Here is a 16,272-nt window from a genome sequence, read left to right as displayed (position 1 = left end):
CATATCTAGTCCTAGGGTGAGGGCATAATGGAGTTTACAATAGAGTTGTCCTAAGCTGGAAAACGTAAGTTTAGTACCTAATATATCTAACTAGGAAGAGAGAATAATAGTTGTGATAGTTTAATCTTCAACCTCATCAAGACCTGAGAAGGAAATTAACAATACTAGAGTAGACAGGAAATGTGGATGGACAACTTCCAAAAGGTGCAGCAAGGACAGAAACAGCAAGCCACCTGAACAGTCACCCTAGGTCTCACAGCAACGTTGGTACACCCAGATTTGGCTAAGGCCAAGAGAACTTGACAGACCACAACAACAGCAGGGAAATAGAATGGCTGTCTTACCCTGACTTGGCAAGGTCAAGCAGTCTTCTATATTTGTTTCCTGTAAGCACATAGGACTGCATGTCCAAATCAGTGGTCAAGGTGGGGGCAATTCTATGCCCAACAGGCCATTAGCTGAGGCGAGATTGAACTCCAGCAGGAGCAACAACAGTGTCCAACATATTTTCGGGAAAGTGCACGGTGCTGTCAGGAGCAACAGTGTCTCATGTCAATGGAGTACTAATATTAAAACATTTAAATGCCATGTTCTGTATGTCTATGAAGTGATTGAAGATTAAGCATCTATATCTGACTAATCTCATAGGTACAGGAAATGTGAGTGAAGATAATCTGTAATACTCGGGAACTTAGCTAAAAAGACTGAATAAAACTTTCCTGAGTAAAGCAGGAACAAATACTTAAACAATATAACTATTTAAATATACCTACATGTAAATCCCTAAAATAGAGGTAGAGTATAAGTGTCAAGACAAGAGGTAGAACTATAAAGGGCAGCAAGATAAATATCCCAAATTGTATCAATATACAAAATGTCTTGAATACAGGAAAAGTATACATACATAGAATATGGTAAAAAATAATGTGTATAAAATATTATAAGTGGAAACATTTAACACAATATAACAAAATATAAACTTAATTTTACATAGCTTACCACATAGGAATACATAACAATGTAAGCTGTAAAATACTATCTCATTCATATTCAAATTCTCAAGGAAATAGGCTAATCTACTTATATCCCATCTAAACCATACCTTTACCCACCATTCCCTATTCCTGTCTAAAAGATAAACCCGAGTGTAAGCATCACCCAATCCCAAATAACTAAAACCAACCCAAAGACGATGACTATTATTCCAAAATTTTAAGGGTAGGGAAAGGGGGCGTAGTCATATTAAGATTACTTCCTGTTGAAATGGGACGATGATTGTTTCAATGGATCCTGTAGGAAGAAAATTTTTAGTAACCAAATTTCTCAACAGAACTGGCTGTGACATATGTAGTTAGTCATTGTGTGGCAGAAAATTCTTGACTGTAGTTCTATTTGAAACTCTGGCCAGGGTGTAATAAAAAGGTGCACCATTACAGCTAGCTAGTCATGAGTTGTCTCGAGCAAAACAGTCTCAAACCGGCGCGAATGCAAAGTCCCGTGTGGAAATGGGCAAAAAATGTTAAGCGGTAAGTGCCTTCTCAGGTCTGTTTTAGCAGCAAAGATTTCCTTTGTAGTAAGGAAGAGGCAAATGTCCCAAAGCTGTGGTGAGTCCACCTGGTTAAACCCTGCCCGTTGGGGAAGGTGGGGGAGGGGGCGGCTTCTGCCGCCTGGGGGCAAAACCCAGGTAAATCCCACTTCTGACACCAGATATTGCGGTAAATAAGGATCAGGATAAACAAATAGGCCGAATAGATGTTTAATCAGGGAGAAATAACTTACAACCTAGACAGATGAACACCAGAAAATTCAACCCGATCCTCTCCTGTCCGAGTCACGCCAGAAAGAAAGGCGCCTTCCTGGCCCCCTCCGACCTCCTTCCTCAGGTCACCTCCGCCCATTGCTCCACCCCCCAATGGGCGTGGTCAGTGCTACAGAAGGACTACCTCACTACAATCTACAACTGCTAATTGTATCCCTTACTACATTCTAAACATTTGTCCTTATATCTACAGTAACTATAGTCTCATTTCTCATCATGGAAATTTCTCTTTGCAACAGAGACCATTCAGCCATTCAGAAAACCAAAACCAATCAAAATGCAGAGTTATAGAGACTGACCCTAATACGTATATCTACAAAACAATTCCCACACCCAAGGCTCAGGTAATATTGTGCAAGAGGTGGTGGAAAGATTGTAAGAGCCAGAGGATCGGGTGTTTCCCATAAAATCGTGTATCTCTGATTGTTAGAAGCTAAAAAGCCCATGAGTTCTCACCAGCATGACTGTCTATACATTGCTGAATAAGGAAAACCAACAATAGACCTGGACAGGGGAATGATCAAGAGACTCGAACATTACACAAATGTACCACAGGCCAAGGATGGGAGAAACACTTGTCCCCTGGAAAAGCACACCAATTGGCCACCTAGTATCAAATGGACAGTCCTGAAAATATGAAACATGTACAGTATCATTATACAAACTGAGCATTATTTATATGTATATATGTGTGTATGTATACATATATAATGTAAAAATACTGAAAAGGAGTTCATGAATTTTATAAAGGTCAAGTTGGGGTATATGGGAAGATTTGGATGGAGGAAAGGATAGGTGAAAATGATAAAATCAAATTATAATCTAAAACACCAAAAGAACAAATTACAAAATGAGAAACCAATCATTGAAATCATACCAACTCAAAGGCAAAGCATTTTTTAAAAACCAGCATTATAACAAAAGGATAAAAACCATCCAGACTCCAAGTCCAGTGAGTGCATTCTGTGTTCCTGACACACTAAGAAGAACAGCAGCCACTTCTTATGTTCCCTAACTTTCTTTGACTTAATTCACAGCGGTGTCATGAAATTCCTTGTAGATGTACTTGTGACTACCATCTTATACAGGAAAACACTGAAGCTTCAATAACTCAATGAATTTACGTTTGACAAAATAACTAGGAAAAGACAGGAAAGATTCATTGAGCAGATTTCTGAACTTAGTGTCTCTTCATCTTTTTTATATGTCTAGAAAAGCTGAGGAATTTATAGAAAATTCATACGCTCATGAAATATGATTGAAGAATGGTTGACTTATTTAAAATCTATTTCCTTGATATGCCTTCATCCCTTGATATGTCTCTTAGGCCTCACATTTGATATGTGGGATCAGAACATGGGATATCCACATCAATACAGAAAGTCTTGTAAAACATGGTCTGTCTTCTTGAAAAACAGAAACTCCACATTCTACTCTTTGGGATTTGGAAATCTCAAATGTGAGCAAAGCACTGTGAACAATGGAGCTTAGTGTTCTTCCAGGATCAATGACTGGGAGGGAAAGAGAATAGTCATATCTAGATTCCCACATAACTAAAGACAGAATGCTAACTGGTAGCAGAGAAGAGAGGAACTGAATAAAGTTCCATTGCCTACTGCAGTGGAGGGGATGAGTGTACTGGAGTTGGACTCACCTTGAATGATGCAAGCACCCAGATAGGCAGCATCAGAAAAGGAGCACAGCAGTCGACCATGAAAAATATCTCTTTTAATTTGCAAATATAAAAGGTATCTGCAACAGAAAAGGAGAAATAATCATCTTAAGTATTAGGAGTATTGGAAACTGGCATTCTGCTGACTGTGCCCCCTAATGAGGACAGCATGGCCATGTCATTGCTACATCACTCATTTCGGGGCTGGGGGCTGCATAGGGGCCTCAGTTATGCAAGCTTAAGTTTCCCTTTTAAAGCAAGTGTCACACCCCCCCCCCACTCTCTCCTGCTTTCTGTTGGCCACCAGGTACCCCCCTTTCTCTCTCTCTCTCTCTCTCTCTCTCTCTCTCTCTCTCTCTCTCTCTCTCTCTTCCCTTCCCCTTCACTCCCCTTCTAAATAAACTCCTCATTTAAGCTCTACCTGCCTGACTTGTCATTCCCTCCGCCTTGGTCACTGTCTCCTGCTATGGAACCTGCTATGCTCTCCCACATGGTCCCTTACCTTGGGACCCCACTCCCTTGGGACCGTCCCACCCCCTCTCCAGCTTTTATTCTTATAACTGTAATGAAAGAAAAACATTGTGAAGCCTGGAAGTAGGAATTCTTATGTTGTCTAACTGAACCACTAAAGCCACACCTAACTCTAGACAGTAGCTTAGACACATCAAGCCTCCTTTAGATGAGTACATGCAGAAAGAAGTTGAGATTTTGCAATTTAGAAACCCAACAATTATGTGAGCTTCCAAAGGTAAATAGGCTTGGCCTTCCTAAGAACCCCAAGAACAATCAAGAAACACATGGCCTAGCAATCACTACTACCACTCTAGGAAAACCACAACTTATACGATCCATATCCCAAGTGTCTTTTGAAATTTGTTTTATTTTAGCTAGGTGGTAGTGGTGCAAGTCTTTGATCCCAGCACTTGGGAGGCAGAGGTAGGTTGATCTCTATGAGTTTGAGACCAGCCTGATCTGTAAGCTACACAGAGAAACCTTGTATAGAAAAACAAACAAATAAAACATAAAACTTTATTTTATGTGTATTTGTAATCAGGAGCTGGGTTCAATTAGTATACACCCATTGTTCCTCACAAGAGACAGTAACTACTCAACAACAAAAACTTATCAACAACAAATTTGGTTATGAAGCCAAATCTAGTTGATTGATACGTGTATTGGGCTCTTGTGCCACTGTATTTGGTCTCTGTTCCTCTGTAGACAAACTCAGTCAGATGCCTACCTGTAAAGGCACAAATGTGATTGGCAAATTGGTTTGGGGAAGCAGAATGAAAAGTGGGCTATATTATGCCAGGATCAACTACTATGAAACTCTCCCTGTGTTTTCTTGAAGAAAAACTGAAAAGATGAGTCCACTTTGTGAGAAAAGTCAAGACATTGTATTTACAACGAAAAACTTTACATTGATAAATATTATCACAATACTTTAAGAGAATATTATAGTTTAAAAAAAAATCCAGAGCCAACAGTTTATAGGCAGTAGCTTCTACTCCCTTGTCTGTCCTTTGAGTTCATCTAAGAAGGTCAAATTCTTTTCAGGTTCCATACTCTTTCTTAACCAAATTGACTCTTGCTTTCCAGTTTATTTTTCAACCAAAGAAACACATTCCATTCATGCCAATTTTAACATTTAACTACAGGAGACTAGCCCCCCACCTTCACATCTTTGCATATCCTGAAGGGAGCCCTGAAACACACATTTCAATCAGTCAATTACAACTTTGAGATGCATAATTTTTTGACATTAGCTTAACTGGGCTGTGGGATGCCCAGATATGCAGTTTAACCATGATCTCTGGGTGCCTTTAAAGGTATTTAAGTGTGTAATTTGTAGCTGGGTTAGTGAACTGGCAAAACAGATGACTACTTTATTTGGGGTTTACAGCATTCAATGTGTTAGAGGACTGAATGAGACAGAACTGCCAAGGGAGGGTGAATTCACTCTGGTAATGAGAACCAGAATGTTCTGCATTTTGTACTCCTTATCCGTGGGCCTTCAGACCTGGATAGAATCCACTGCCCCCTGTAGACTCTCTCTTGAAGATTGTAGGGCTTTCCTACCTCCATAAAGATGTAAGATAATTCCTTATAATAAACTTAATGCAAACACACATACATAGCCATTCATGCATGTGTGCACATACCCTCCCCCCCAACACACATTCTACAAATTCTATTGTATATTTCTCTGGAAAAACTCTGACTAAATACCTCTACTACTTAGTAATTTGCTCTTTACTCAGTCTTATGATGGGCCAAAGCATAATTCCACTTTAAAGATAAAGACATAGAAAATCAAAGGGAGATTTGTGTGCTGATATCATAAAGATTTTCCTTGGTCCTTGGTCCAGGACAAGGGAGCTGCTTCACTGAAATCACATTGGACACAAGAAGGATTCATTGGCTTACTGGTGTTTTCTTCACATGAATCTTTGTCTCACATACTTTACACTCTGCATTGTTCTACCCATTGAGGTATTAAGGACTTGTGGCAGGTTCAAAAGACAACCCGCTTCCATTTTAGTACACTATTGCATTAAAGAGGTAAAGTAGCTAATAACTTTATTTCTCAGTTTGAATTGACAGTCCAGACTAAATCCTGTACTGAAGCCTGCCATCTTTAATGAACACACTTATTACATAAAGATGTTGTTCAAATGTTATTTCTGATTTAGTAGGTATGTAGAATATTTATGTACTCAGAACTACCTGGCAATTCTGTGTCAGGAGCACACTTTGGATAAGTTTCTCAATCATCAATGAACAGGAGAATCACTAGGGGAGGTGGAGCTCTTATTCTTAACCACCAGACAAATGCAAATTAAGGGTACCTGGAGATTTCATTTCCCTGAGTCAGAATGAATAAGATACAAAAACTAATGAAGACAGATCCTGGGAATTGGGAAGCACTTATTCACTGTTGGTGGGAGTGCAAGTGCATAGCCACTATGGGAATCAGGGTGGAGGTTCTTCAAAGAACAGAACATAGATCTAATATATGGTACATTATATCACTCTTGGGCATATACCTAAAAGACTCTATATCCTGCTGAAGAGATAATTCCTCAAATATGTCTACTGCCACAGTATTCACAATAGCCAGGAATGGAAACAGCTCAGATGTCTATGAGCAGATGAATAGACAATGAACACACAGTATAGCTATACAATGGAATATTAATCAGCTATTATAAAATCCACAAGGAAAGGGATGGAGTTGCCCTCCCTCCCAAAAATCACACTTTTCCTCAAACTTGTGGACATTAGCCTAGAATCTTTATATATATATATATATATATATATATATATATATATATATATATATATTGTTTTTCTTTTCTCAGTGGGAGTAACCCACAGAAGTTAGGAGATTAAAGTGTTCATGGAAAGGGGCTTTCACTGGGATAAAGGGTTAAAGGGAAATTATGGGACAAGAAAAGATAAATAGGTATGGCAAAGGGGGAGATAGAATATAAGAGAAAAGTCAGGATGGAGAAACAACACTAAAAACATATCCAAAATGCCATATGGAAACCTACTACTGTAGAATCATCATATATCTACACACATACATAAAAAGAGTTCAAATGCAGTTATCCTATGACAAGCTAATAAATACAAAGTTCTGTCCTAGGAGTAGGCAACACATTTTGGAGTTATTGCCAAATGAGGTCACAAAGACCCCTCCCCCCAATAACATTGCAGGCTGTTGCCAATGCTCTTGCTTACCCTCCAGAACTTGGTGGTAAGAGCTATCTTCTGATGATAGCACATACCTGACTCTTAGAATATGAAAAATCAAGCTGGTACTGACATGGAAACTTTTCTACTGGTTAGTTTTCAAAATTCTGGGAGGAGGTCTGTAATCTATCAGAGGCCAGTATAAACATTAATTATAGCTAGCAGTGAGTGCATCATGTAAGATACACTGCCTGGTCTAGCAAGACATGGCCACAGGGGCAATAGTGGCTTGAACAACACACAAACAACTAACCATTTTCTGATTGGATTTAAGGCCTGCTCCACAAGATGAAACCCATACTTGGCACCATTATGGGGCTGAGATACTCTGATTAGACAGGTTATAGGCCCTAGAATGGAACCCACTACACTTATTCTAAACGTAGATTATACCAAACCAAATCCTGATGCTTATTGTTACACCCATAGATTAAGGTACCTCTCAACCTTCATCAGAGAGGATGTATCCATTTGCATTAGATGATGATCAAAACAACAACCTGCAACTGGCTAAGGTGCAAGAAATAAGAGACTGTAGAATAGTCAGCTCTAAATGGAACATTTATATCACGTTCCCCTCTTCCAAAGATGACAGAAAGAGTGTAAAAGCCAGATATGGTAGATGACTATGAAGAAATAGTGTCTTTTGGACACAGAAGGGAAGCTGTAATTATGAACTCAAAGCTGTTCTATAGGATTCTTAAGACTTGTTAAATTCAAACCAGAGCAAATTCCAGCATGAAAAGGGGAATTGGAAGACCATCCACCAGGCAAAGAGCTATGGACAATTGTTGACATTTATCCCAAGAAGGCAGCCCCTGACAAATTCACTGTGCTCTGGTGGAAGGCTACACATTCAATAATACTTTGGCTATAAAATTTGATCTTGATTAGGGGAAAAACACACACACAAAATTGGGTGGGAAGGGAAGGGGAGTAGATAGGGGAATAGAAGGGAGGTTGAAAATTATCAAAACTCATTTACAAAACTCACAAAGAACTAATTAAAATATAAAATTAAGGCAAAATACCAATGGTACATATTTTTAAATGGTAACCTACACCCAACTAAATCATCATCTAGATCAAAATTTGTATTTTTTTGATTATTAATTATAACTAAAAAGTATTAATAGTTCAAATGTTTACTAATGAATGAAGAAAATGTGATATATGCACACAAATAAAAATAATTTAAGCATAAAAATAAAAAATGAAAGATATTAGAGTTATTAATTATAACTTGGTATGAATTTTACTAAGAAATAGGACTTGTTAACAACTTTGTCATTCTTTGTATTAGATTGTGATGCATGTTCAAAATTTCTTCACCAATTGGTTGTTTAGTGCCTAATGGTCAGTCTTAAAATATATATATATAAAATTAACATTATATGGACTGGATAGGTTATATTTAGGAGTATATATGTACATAACTATATGTATATACATGCAATACAATTATTTAAAAAAGATACTATGAATCTGAAGGAGAGCATGGGGGAGATGTATATGAAGAACTTAGCGTGAGGAAGGAGAAGGAAGAAATGTAATTCTAGTAAATCTCAAAAGTAAAACAAAATAGATTTATAGAGGAAAGAATGACCGAACTAAATCATTATTTTAGGGACTGGAGAGATGGCTTAGAGGTTAAGAGCACTGGTTTCTCTCCCAGAAGTCCTGAGTTTAATCCCCAGCAACTACATGGTGGCTCACAACCATCTACAATGAGATCTAATGTCCTCTTCTGGTGTGCAGGCATACACACAGGCAGAACACTGTATATATAATCAATAAAAAACCTTTAATAATCATTATTTTATATGTTTTTAACTGAAATAAAATTATATGCCTTTCCCCTTTCCATTTCTTTCCTCCAGTCCCTCCCAGATATACTTTCTCTAACTGCTTCCAAGACTCTCCAACCCTCTCTATGATAGTCCTTTTTCTTTGATTAAGGATATATATGTATATGTTATACATAAGTATATAATAAAATATGAATGCATGTTGTTACATACATATGTATGTATATATTTTCCTAATTATACTGTTAGTACATTGAGGGACTCTTTCAGTTGAAAAAATTGTCTTGGGGTTTTGGTATGGCCTTAGTGGGTCATCTATTTTATTTTTGTGCATATTTTTTTTCTAGTTTTTAACTGTTGTTATTTGAGGTTTAGAGTGGTGTCAAAGGTGTTATTCTGTTTTGTGTGTGTGTTTGTGGTTTTTTTTTTTTTTTTTTTTTTTTTTTTTTGGTCTTTGTCATTGTACATTTCCCCCTGGGTAGATACTTAGAACTGAGGAAAAATTAATCAAATAAATTATAAATAAATTTTAAAACTCATGCCAAATCAGGTCAAAGATACATACCCTACTATTTCACTGACATGAGGTACCTGCAATAGATGAATCTATAAACATAGAAAATAGTTTAGTTGTTTCCTTGTTTCCTGGGGCTAGAATGGAGAGATGGATCATATCTGCTGTTAAATAACGTGTTTTTGTTTTTATGGAGTAATAAACATACTCTGGAATTCAGTAGTGGATATACTTTTCCAACATCATAAATGTACTTGTGAAATTAATTTAATTCAATGAAAAGAAAAAATAAAAAAGGATTACAAAATAACAATACCTAAAATATCTTACATATTTTTTCTCCTTCACATTACACACACACCACACAAAATACATTCTCTTTCTCTGCTCCTGTACTCCTAGCACAAATGTTATGAAAGAGTTGTGGACAAATTAGTCAGATAAAACAATTATCTGCTCCCTTCACTACTTACGGTCAAATATCACTATAGGCTACAGATAACAGAAAAGCAAAATCTACTAAGACCTTTACATTTCACCTGCCAATAATCAGAATAACGTGTATTTGCCTTTCTGTTGGAGCAGGACCTATGCAGATTATTGTTAGCTATAATTACATATGGCATTTTGGATGTCACCAAATTAGAGTCTCATCAAGAACTAAGTGCATAACAGCTCTTGCACACGTCCAACCAGAAGGTGGCCATCTTGGAGTCTTGCTCAGTGATTTTTACCAAGTTTTTCAGGGAAACAAAGCTCCAAGGTCAACTGAATATAATCAACCCAGCAGAGAGAGATGAAAGAAAAGCCTGAGACAGTTCACAGAGTTGAGCTGAGAAGAGTACACTAATGAAGGAAAGACTACCTGGCAGTTGTCATTTATCAAGTGAAAAGCAAAACAGTCCATTGTCCACTCTGTCAAGAAATCTGTCCTTTCAGAAAGGCTTAGATCTAAAAGACAGACTAGGACAGCCCTCTGCATTTGCCTACATCTTCTGCTTGCTATTAGCACCCCACTGCCAAGTGATCTCTGAAGGCCTCTCCTTCATAACCATTGTTGTCTTTTTCAGATAATACTTTTTCAATGACAATGGTTCTCTATAAATTATCCCAAAAGCAAAAAGAATAAGAGGAGCACAATGCTGACTTCAGAGCCTGCTCTCTGGAGGTATTCTGATCGAGATAATAGGAATGTTTAGCCTTTAAGACAATAGAGTCTCTGGATACAAGCGGTATAGTAAATATGCAGAAAAAGAAAAATACCTTGTGAGCTCTTCTTTAATCTTCAAGGGTTCATGTGGGTAGAATTTCACTCTAAAGCACATGGTGTATGGTGGATGAGCTGAAACATCATAAAGAAAAGGCATGAGATAAGCGACAAAAGATCACAGATTCAAACATACAGGAACGTCAGGCATGAAGCCTCACAAACTAGCAGGGAAGGGAGTAGAGTTGTAAGGAAGAAGCCAATAGAATGCTTAAGAAAATAACATGACAGTGACACAAAGAAAGTGCTTAGCAGGACATCCCGAGAAAATACAGGATACAAGCAACTAAGGAGGAAGCCCATCTTTCCATGCCTCAACTCTCCTTCATCCCTTCATCTCTCAAGATCACAGCTCCAAGCAGTACTTTCTCCTCTGAAACTTCCCACCACCACAAAAAAAAAAAAAAAAAAAAAAAAAAAAAATGCCAAAAAGCACCATTCAAGCTTTGGGTGCATAAAAGAATTTTTAGTGTATAAGGTGGAAAATTACCATTACACATGTGTTGTTTTTGAAGGATAACTCAGATTTTAAGGAAGTTAGCCACATACACGCTTGTAGGTATTTATTATTAGCCATAGAGGAGGCTACATGAAATTTTATTCTCTAATTCTTCCAAGACAAGCAGGGGTTAAATCATCAGCAGACAGTGGACAGTATTTGAACTATTCTAGATGTAATCAAATGTGTTTCATAGGAAGAACCACTGGTTTTAAGTTTGACTGTACAATGAAGAAAATTCATACGGAAAACAATTATCACACTGATTTTTATAGTTGAGCTGTTGAGACAGCTCGGTGAGTGAGGAAGCTGGCCCCTGAACTCGATGACTTGAGCTCAGTCCCTTAGACCTGCATGGTGAAGTGGAGAACCAACTCCTGCAAACTGTCCTCTGAACTTCACACGCCTTCTCCCAAATAAAAAAGAGTTATGCTTAAAAATAATCTAATAGAACACACCCATCATAAGAACAGCACTTTTATGCTAGCAATGAAAATCTGAACACACACACACACACACACACCAAATGCACACACACACACACACTCATACTCACAGAGGAGTCAATATGCTATTTTCATGCCAGCAGTTTTCTTGAGTTATTCTTACCAACATGCCCTATGTTCCTAGACTTAAGAAGGAAGGTCTTGACATGTTGATACATGTCTGCAGTCCAGTACTCCGGAAGCAGAGGCAGGAAAATCACCATGAGTTTGAAGTCAGACTGGTCTACACAAGAATTCTATGTGACTGCGAGCTAAATAGTGAAACCCCATTAAAGACATGATAAATTCTAATTAAAGAAAGGATGGACTAAGTAGATGACTCGGTGTGAAGAACACTCACTGTGTAAGCAAGAGGACCCCAGATAAAGTTCTTAACACATAAAAGTCAGCATGCTTGTGCAAACCTCAACCCTTGCACTGATGGACAGACACTGGGGGCTCCTGAGTTTGCTGGATAGTCAGTGTAGCCAGATGGTATGCTTCAGTTTCAGCAAGCAAGCCTGACCTTTCTGTCCCCAAAATGGTAGAAAATATGAAAGAAAACTATGTCTTCCTCTGGCTTCCAAATGCATGTGCTTGGTTCATAGATATATACACCCAACTACACATATTGTTCATACCATACACACAAATAAAGACAATAGAAGGTAGTATATTTTCCTAAGTACTAGGAAAAAATGGACACTTCACATGGAAATAATGCAATAGAAAAATACAGTGAGTCTCACGTCACTCATCCTTCATATCTAGAATATAAAATATTTTATCAAATATCAACTAGAACTTGTTTGATTTTTTGTAAAATATATTTAAATTAAGAAGATAATGGATTTTGACTTTCATTATAAAACATTTGTACTTTTTTTCTTTTATTTTTCAGATTATAATTAGATCATTTTTTCCCTTCCCTTCCTTTCATCCAAACATGCTTTTAACAGAAAACTACTTTTATATGAGAACAACTGAACCAAAGATATGAGGATAATTTTCTCTATTTTGTGTATTTCTTTCTCCTTTATCTTTTATTAAAATTTTCTAATCTAGTGTAGTTTTAACATAAGTGATAAATATAGAGACAGATTATATTTATATAGAGAGATGACCAATAAATAGGATGATGGGTAGGCCATTTTCCTTCAGTTTGTCTCTATTCCTGACCTTTCATTGTTCAAGTTTTTATCATATGTAATCTTCCCTCTCACTATTAATAAATTTCTTTATATCCTTCTGTAACTTTTGTGACTTCATGTACATATATGTGGAGGCATCTTTAATTGTTCTGTCAAAATTAAATCAAACCATGCATGTTTGTTATATTTTTCTCATATAAAGCTGTACCTGCCTTTTTCTCCAGTAGGGTAGGTATACTATTTATACAACTCATTTTCTATAAGCTGTAATAGCTAATATGTATAAACCCAAATTTAGTAACATACTGGCTTTTAATTATAATTTAGGTTATTTCCAAATTTTTACAATTAAAACTATGGTATTCATTATTTTATAGAAAGCATGATACACTCCATGGCTGGGCCAACATGTACTAAAAAATGTTTTTAAAGATATAGAAAACTCACATCTTCTCCAGCAAATTTGTACAGTTGCTGTGGAAATCCGTATGAGGATTTCTCGGAAAATTAGTAATCAACATTTCTCAAGACACAGTAATACCACTTTTGAGCGTATACCCCAAGGAGGCACACTCACAACACAAGGACATTTGCTCAACTATGTTCATAGTAACATTATTTGTAATAGCCAGAAATGGAAACAACCTAGATGCCCCTCAACCGAAGAATGATTAAAGAAATTTAGGTACATTTACACAATGTAGTACTACTCAGCAGTAAGAAACAATGGCATCCTCATTTGCAAGGATAGAAACTAGAAAAAAACATCCTAAGTGAGGTAACCCAGACTCAGAAAGACAAATATAGTATGTACTCGCTCATAACTGGATACAAGACATAAAGCAAAAAATACCCAGCCTATAATCCACAACCCCAGAGAAGCTAGAACCCTCTTCCAGAAACAGATAGAAGCAGATGCAGAAATCCACAACTTGGCCATTGGGCCAAGATCCTGAAGTACAATCGAAGTAAGGGAGAAACAATTATATGAACAAAGGAGTCAAGATCAGAATCAGCTGACCCTAAGTAATGAGAGATCACTGACTCCAGTCTGACAACTGGGGAACCTGCATAAGACCCAACTAGACTCCTTAATATAGGTGATAATGGTGTGGCTGGGGCAATATATGAGGCCACTGGAAGTGGATACAAAATCTAACACTAATTCACAAACAGACTTAGTGGAGCCTATTCTATATGGAGAGATATCTTGCTCAGCTTAGACATTGGGGTGGGGAATGGGGGAGGGGAGGTTCCTTGGTACTGCCTCAACAAGATGATGGGACAGACTTAGACTTCCTAGGGGAGGGCTTACTGTCTCTGAGAAGCAGATGGGAGGTGAGAGGAATGGGAGGAGAGGAGGAAGGGGGGAACTAGGATCAGAATGTAAAAAATAAATTAACAATTAAAAAATATATTTAAAAAAGAAAACTAAACTTCCTCACTGAAGGTAAACTGCAAAAAATGGTGATAGCACAAAGTGTTCTCCAGGGAGGGCCATAATTTTCTATGATCTGGACTTACTATTCTCTGCAGTTGGTTGCGTCACATAGCTAAGCTCATCACACTCAAATTAAGGCTAGAGATCTACAAAGAAAGACACAGCTTCACAGTCACCATCTTTGAGTACATCTGTGAGGAGGAAGACCTTCACACTGTCAACCTTAGTCTAAGCCAAAGACTACCTGTGTCATGTGAGAACTGCACCTTATTAGAAACCAGTGCACACAGTACTACAGTCTTTTGTCTTTAAAACATTTAAAAATAAAATTTTAATTTGGCTTTCATGTACATATGTGCAGCTCATCTGTGCTAGTGCTTGCAGAGGCCAAAAGAGAACACAGGATCCCTGGACCTGGAGTTCCACACTGTTGTTGCTGGCATCTGGATGCTGGGAAACTAACCCGGGTCCTCTGCAAGAACAACAAATGATCTTAACCACTGAGTCATCACTCCAGTTCTATTTTTTTTCTGAAAGAAATATCCATAATTCTTCTATCTCTTTCTCCAAAGATGCATTTAAGTGTCAAAAACAAAGTTTCTCTATGCCAGCTCTGTGCTTCCTTCAACATAGGGCCTTGATGCCTCCTTAGTATTAAGGCTTAAACATACGTAAATCTTAATTGTTTCCATATGTGTTGTGACTTGTCACAAAAAAGACTTTACTATGTCCTGACATCTCCCTACTTTTGTGTTGTATTGATGATTCATTATTACTACGTCCATTATCAGAGAATGAATGATATATGGCAATAGGAAAAAAAAAAAGGAAGAATTACATTTCAAGGCCAGTTTTTCTTCTATTATCATATAATCCATCATATTTTACTAATATTGGCACAACATCACTGGTCACATGCAGATAATAAAATAGAGTTTTTGCAACTCTCTTTACCAGAGAAATAAACAAGGTGAAAAATTTAGCCATTTACATGTGAAGTTTTTTTTTTTTTGGTTGAAGGAGATAAAGGGGAGACATTTATACTTCCTAGTAGACACCACTTTAGGGTGAGAAGGTAGCTCTGAGCCCTGACATCTACCCATACCTCCTATATTACTGCTGAAAAGGATCCCTTCTAAGTGCTAAATAACATCTGGCACTTACTATTTGGAACATGTCCAAGGACTTCAATTTTCCTCCAGATAAATGCTTCTCCTTTTAAATAGATAATAAGTGTCTGCCTAATCTCCCACCCATATCTCTTTATTCTTTCACTTCAAGGAAATGAGATGAGTTACAGGATAATTCTTATCTATGCCAAAGCAGGCAGAATCAGAACAGAGAACCAGGGCTTAGTCTTAACAATACCATCATAAGAAGCCACTGCGGATTGTTTTTATCAGTTAGCACTGTCACTACACTGATGGGAGATGTCATTTTGTAAATATGTTTCTCTTATTGGTTAATGAATAAAACATTTGTTGGCCAATAGGAAAGCAAAATAGGTAGGACTAGGAGACTAGGAAGAGAGAGAAAGAACTAGGGAGGAGTCAACATGTAGAGATTTGAGAGAACAGAGGTCTGGGCCCTCTCTCCGGTAAGATAAGACTATGTGGAAATACTTAGATTAATAGAAATGGGTTAATATTTAAGACAGACTTAGATAATAAGAGACATTAGAAACAGGCCAACAGCTTTATATCTAATATAGCATCTCTGTGTGTTATTTGGGGCTGGTGCGGCCCTGGGACCAGGCCGGCGGAAAAACATGCTCTTAACACTACACAGTTGTAAATCTCTGATTTGCTACTCTGCTTCAGCAATCAAGACAGTACACACAGGATGGTTGTGGGGCTA

The 16,272-nt window shown here is 37.5% G+C and overlaps 1 protein-coding gene across 1 annotated transcript in view; it reads right to left on the bottom strand.

Annotated features, from left to right (window-relative positions):
* The window catches only part of Frmd3 (FERM domain containing 3), a 156,287-nt gene that overhangs the window by 56,327 nt on the left and 83,688 nt on the right, over nucleotides 1-16,272 (bottom strand). Inside the window, exons 4-5 of the mRNA XM_051188056.1 lie at nucleotides 10,836-10,914; nucleotides 3,474-3,571 (exon numbers count right to left, since the gene is read on the bottom strand). Of these exons, the coding sequence (XP_051044013.1) occupies nucleotides 3,474-3,571; nucleotides 10,836-10,914 (177 nt within the window). The remainder of the gene's footprint in view (nucleotides 1-3,473; nucleotides 3,572-10,835; nucleotides 10,915-16,272) is intronic.

The sequence above is a fragment of the Phodopus roborovskii genome, unplaced genomic scaffold (assembly GCF_943737965.1).
Source record: "Phodopus roborovskii unplaced genomic scaffold, PHOROB, whole genome shotgun sequence".
NCBI classification, from domain to species: domain Eukaryota; kingdom Metazoa; phylum Chordata; class Mammalia; order Rodentia; family Cricetidae; genus Phodopus; species Phodopus roborovskii.
The sequence above is the reverse complement of the archived record's forward strand: the minus strand, read 5'-3'. Positions and strand labels throughout refer to the sequence as shown.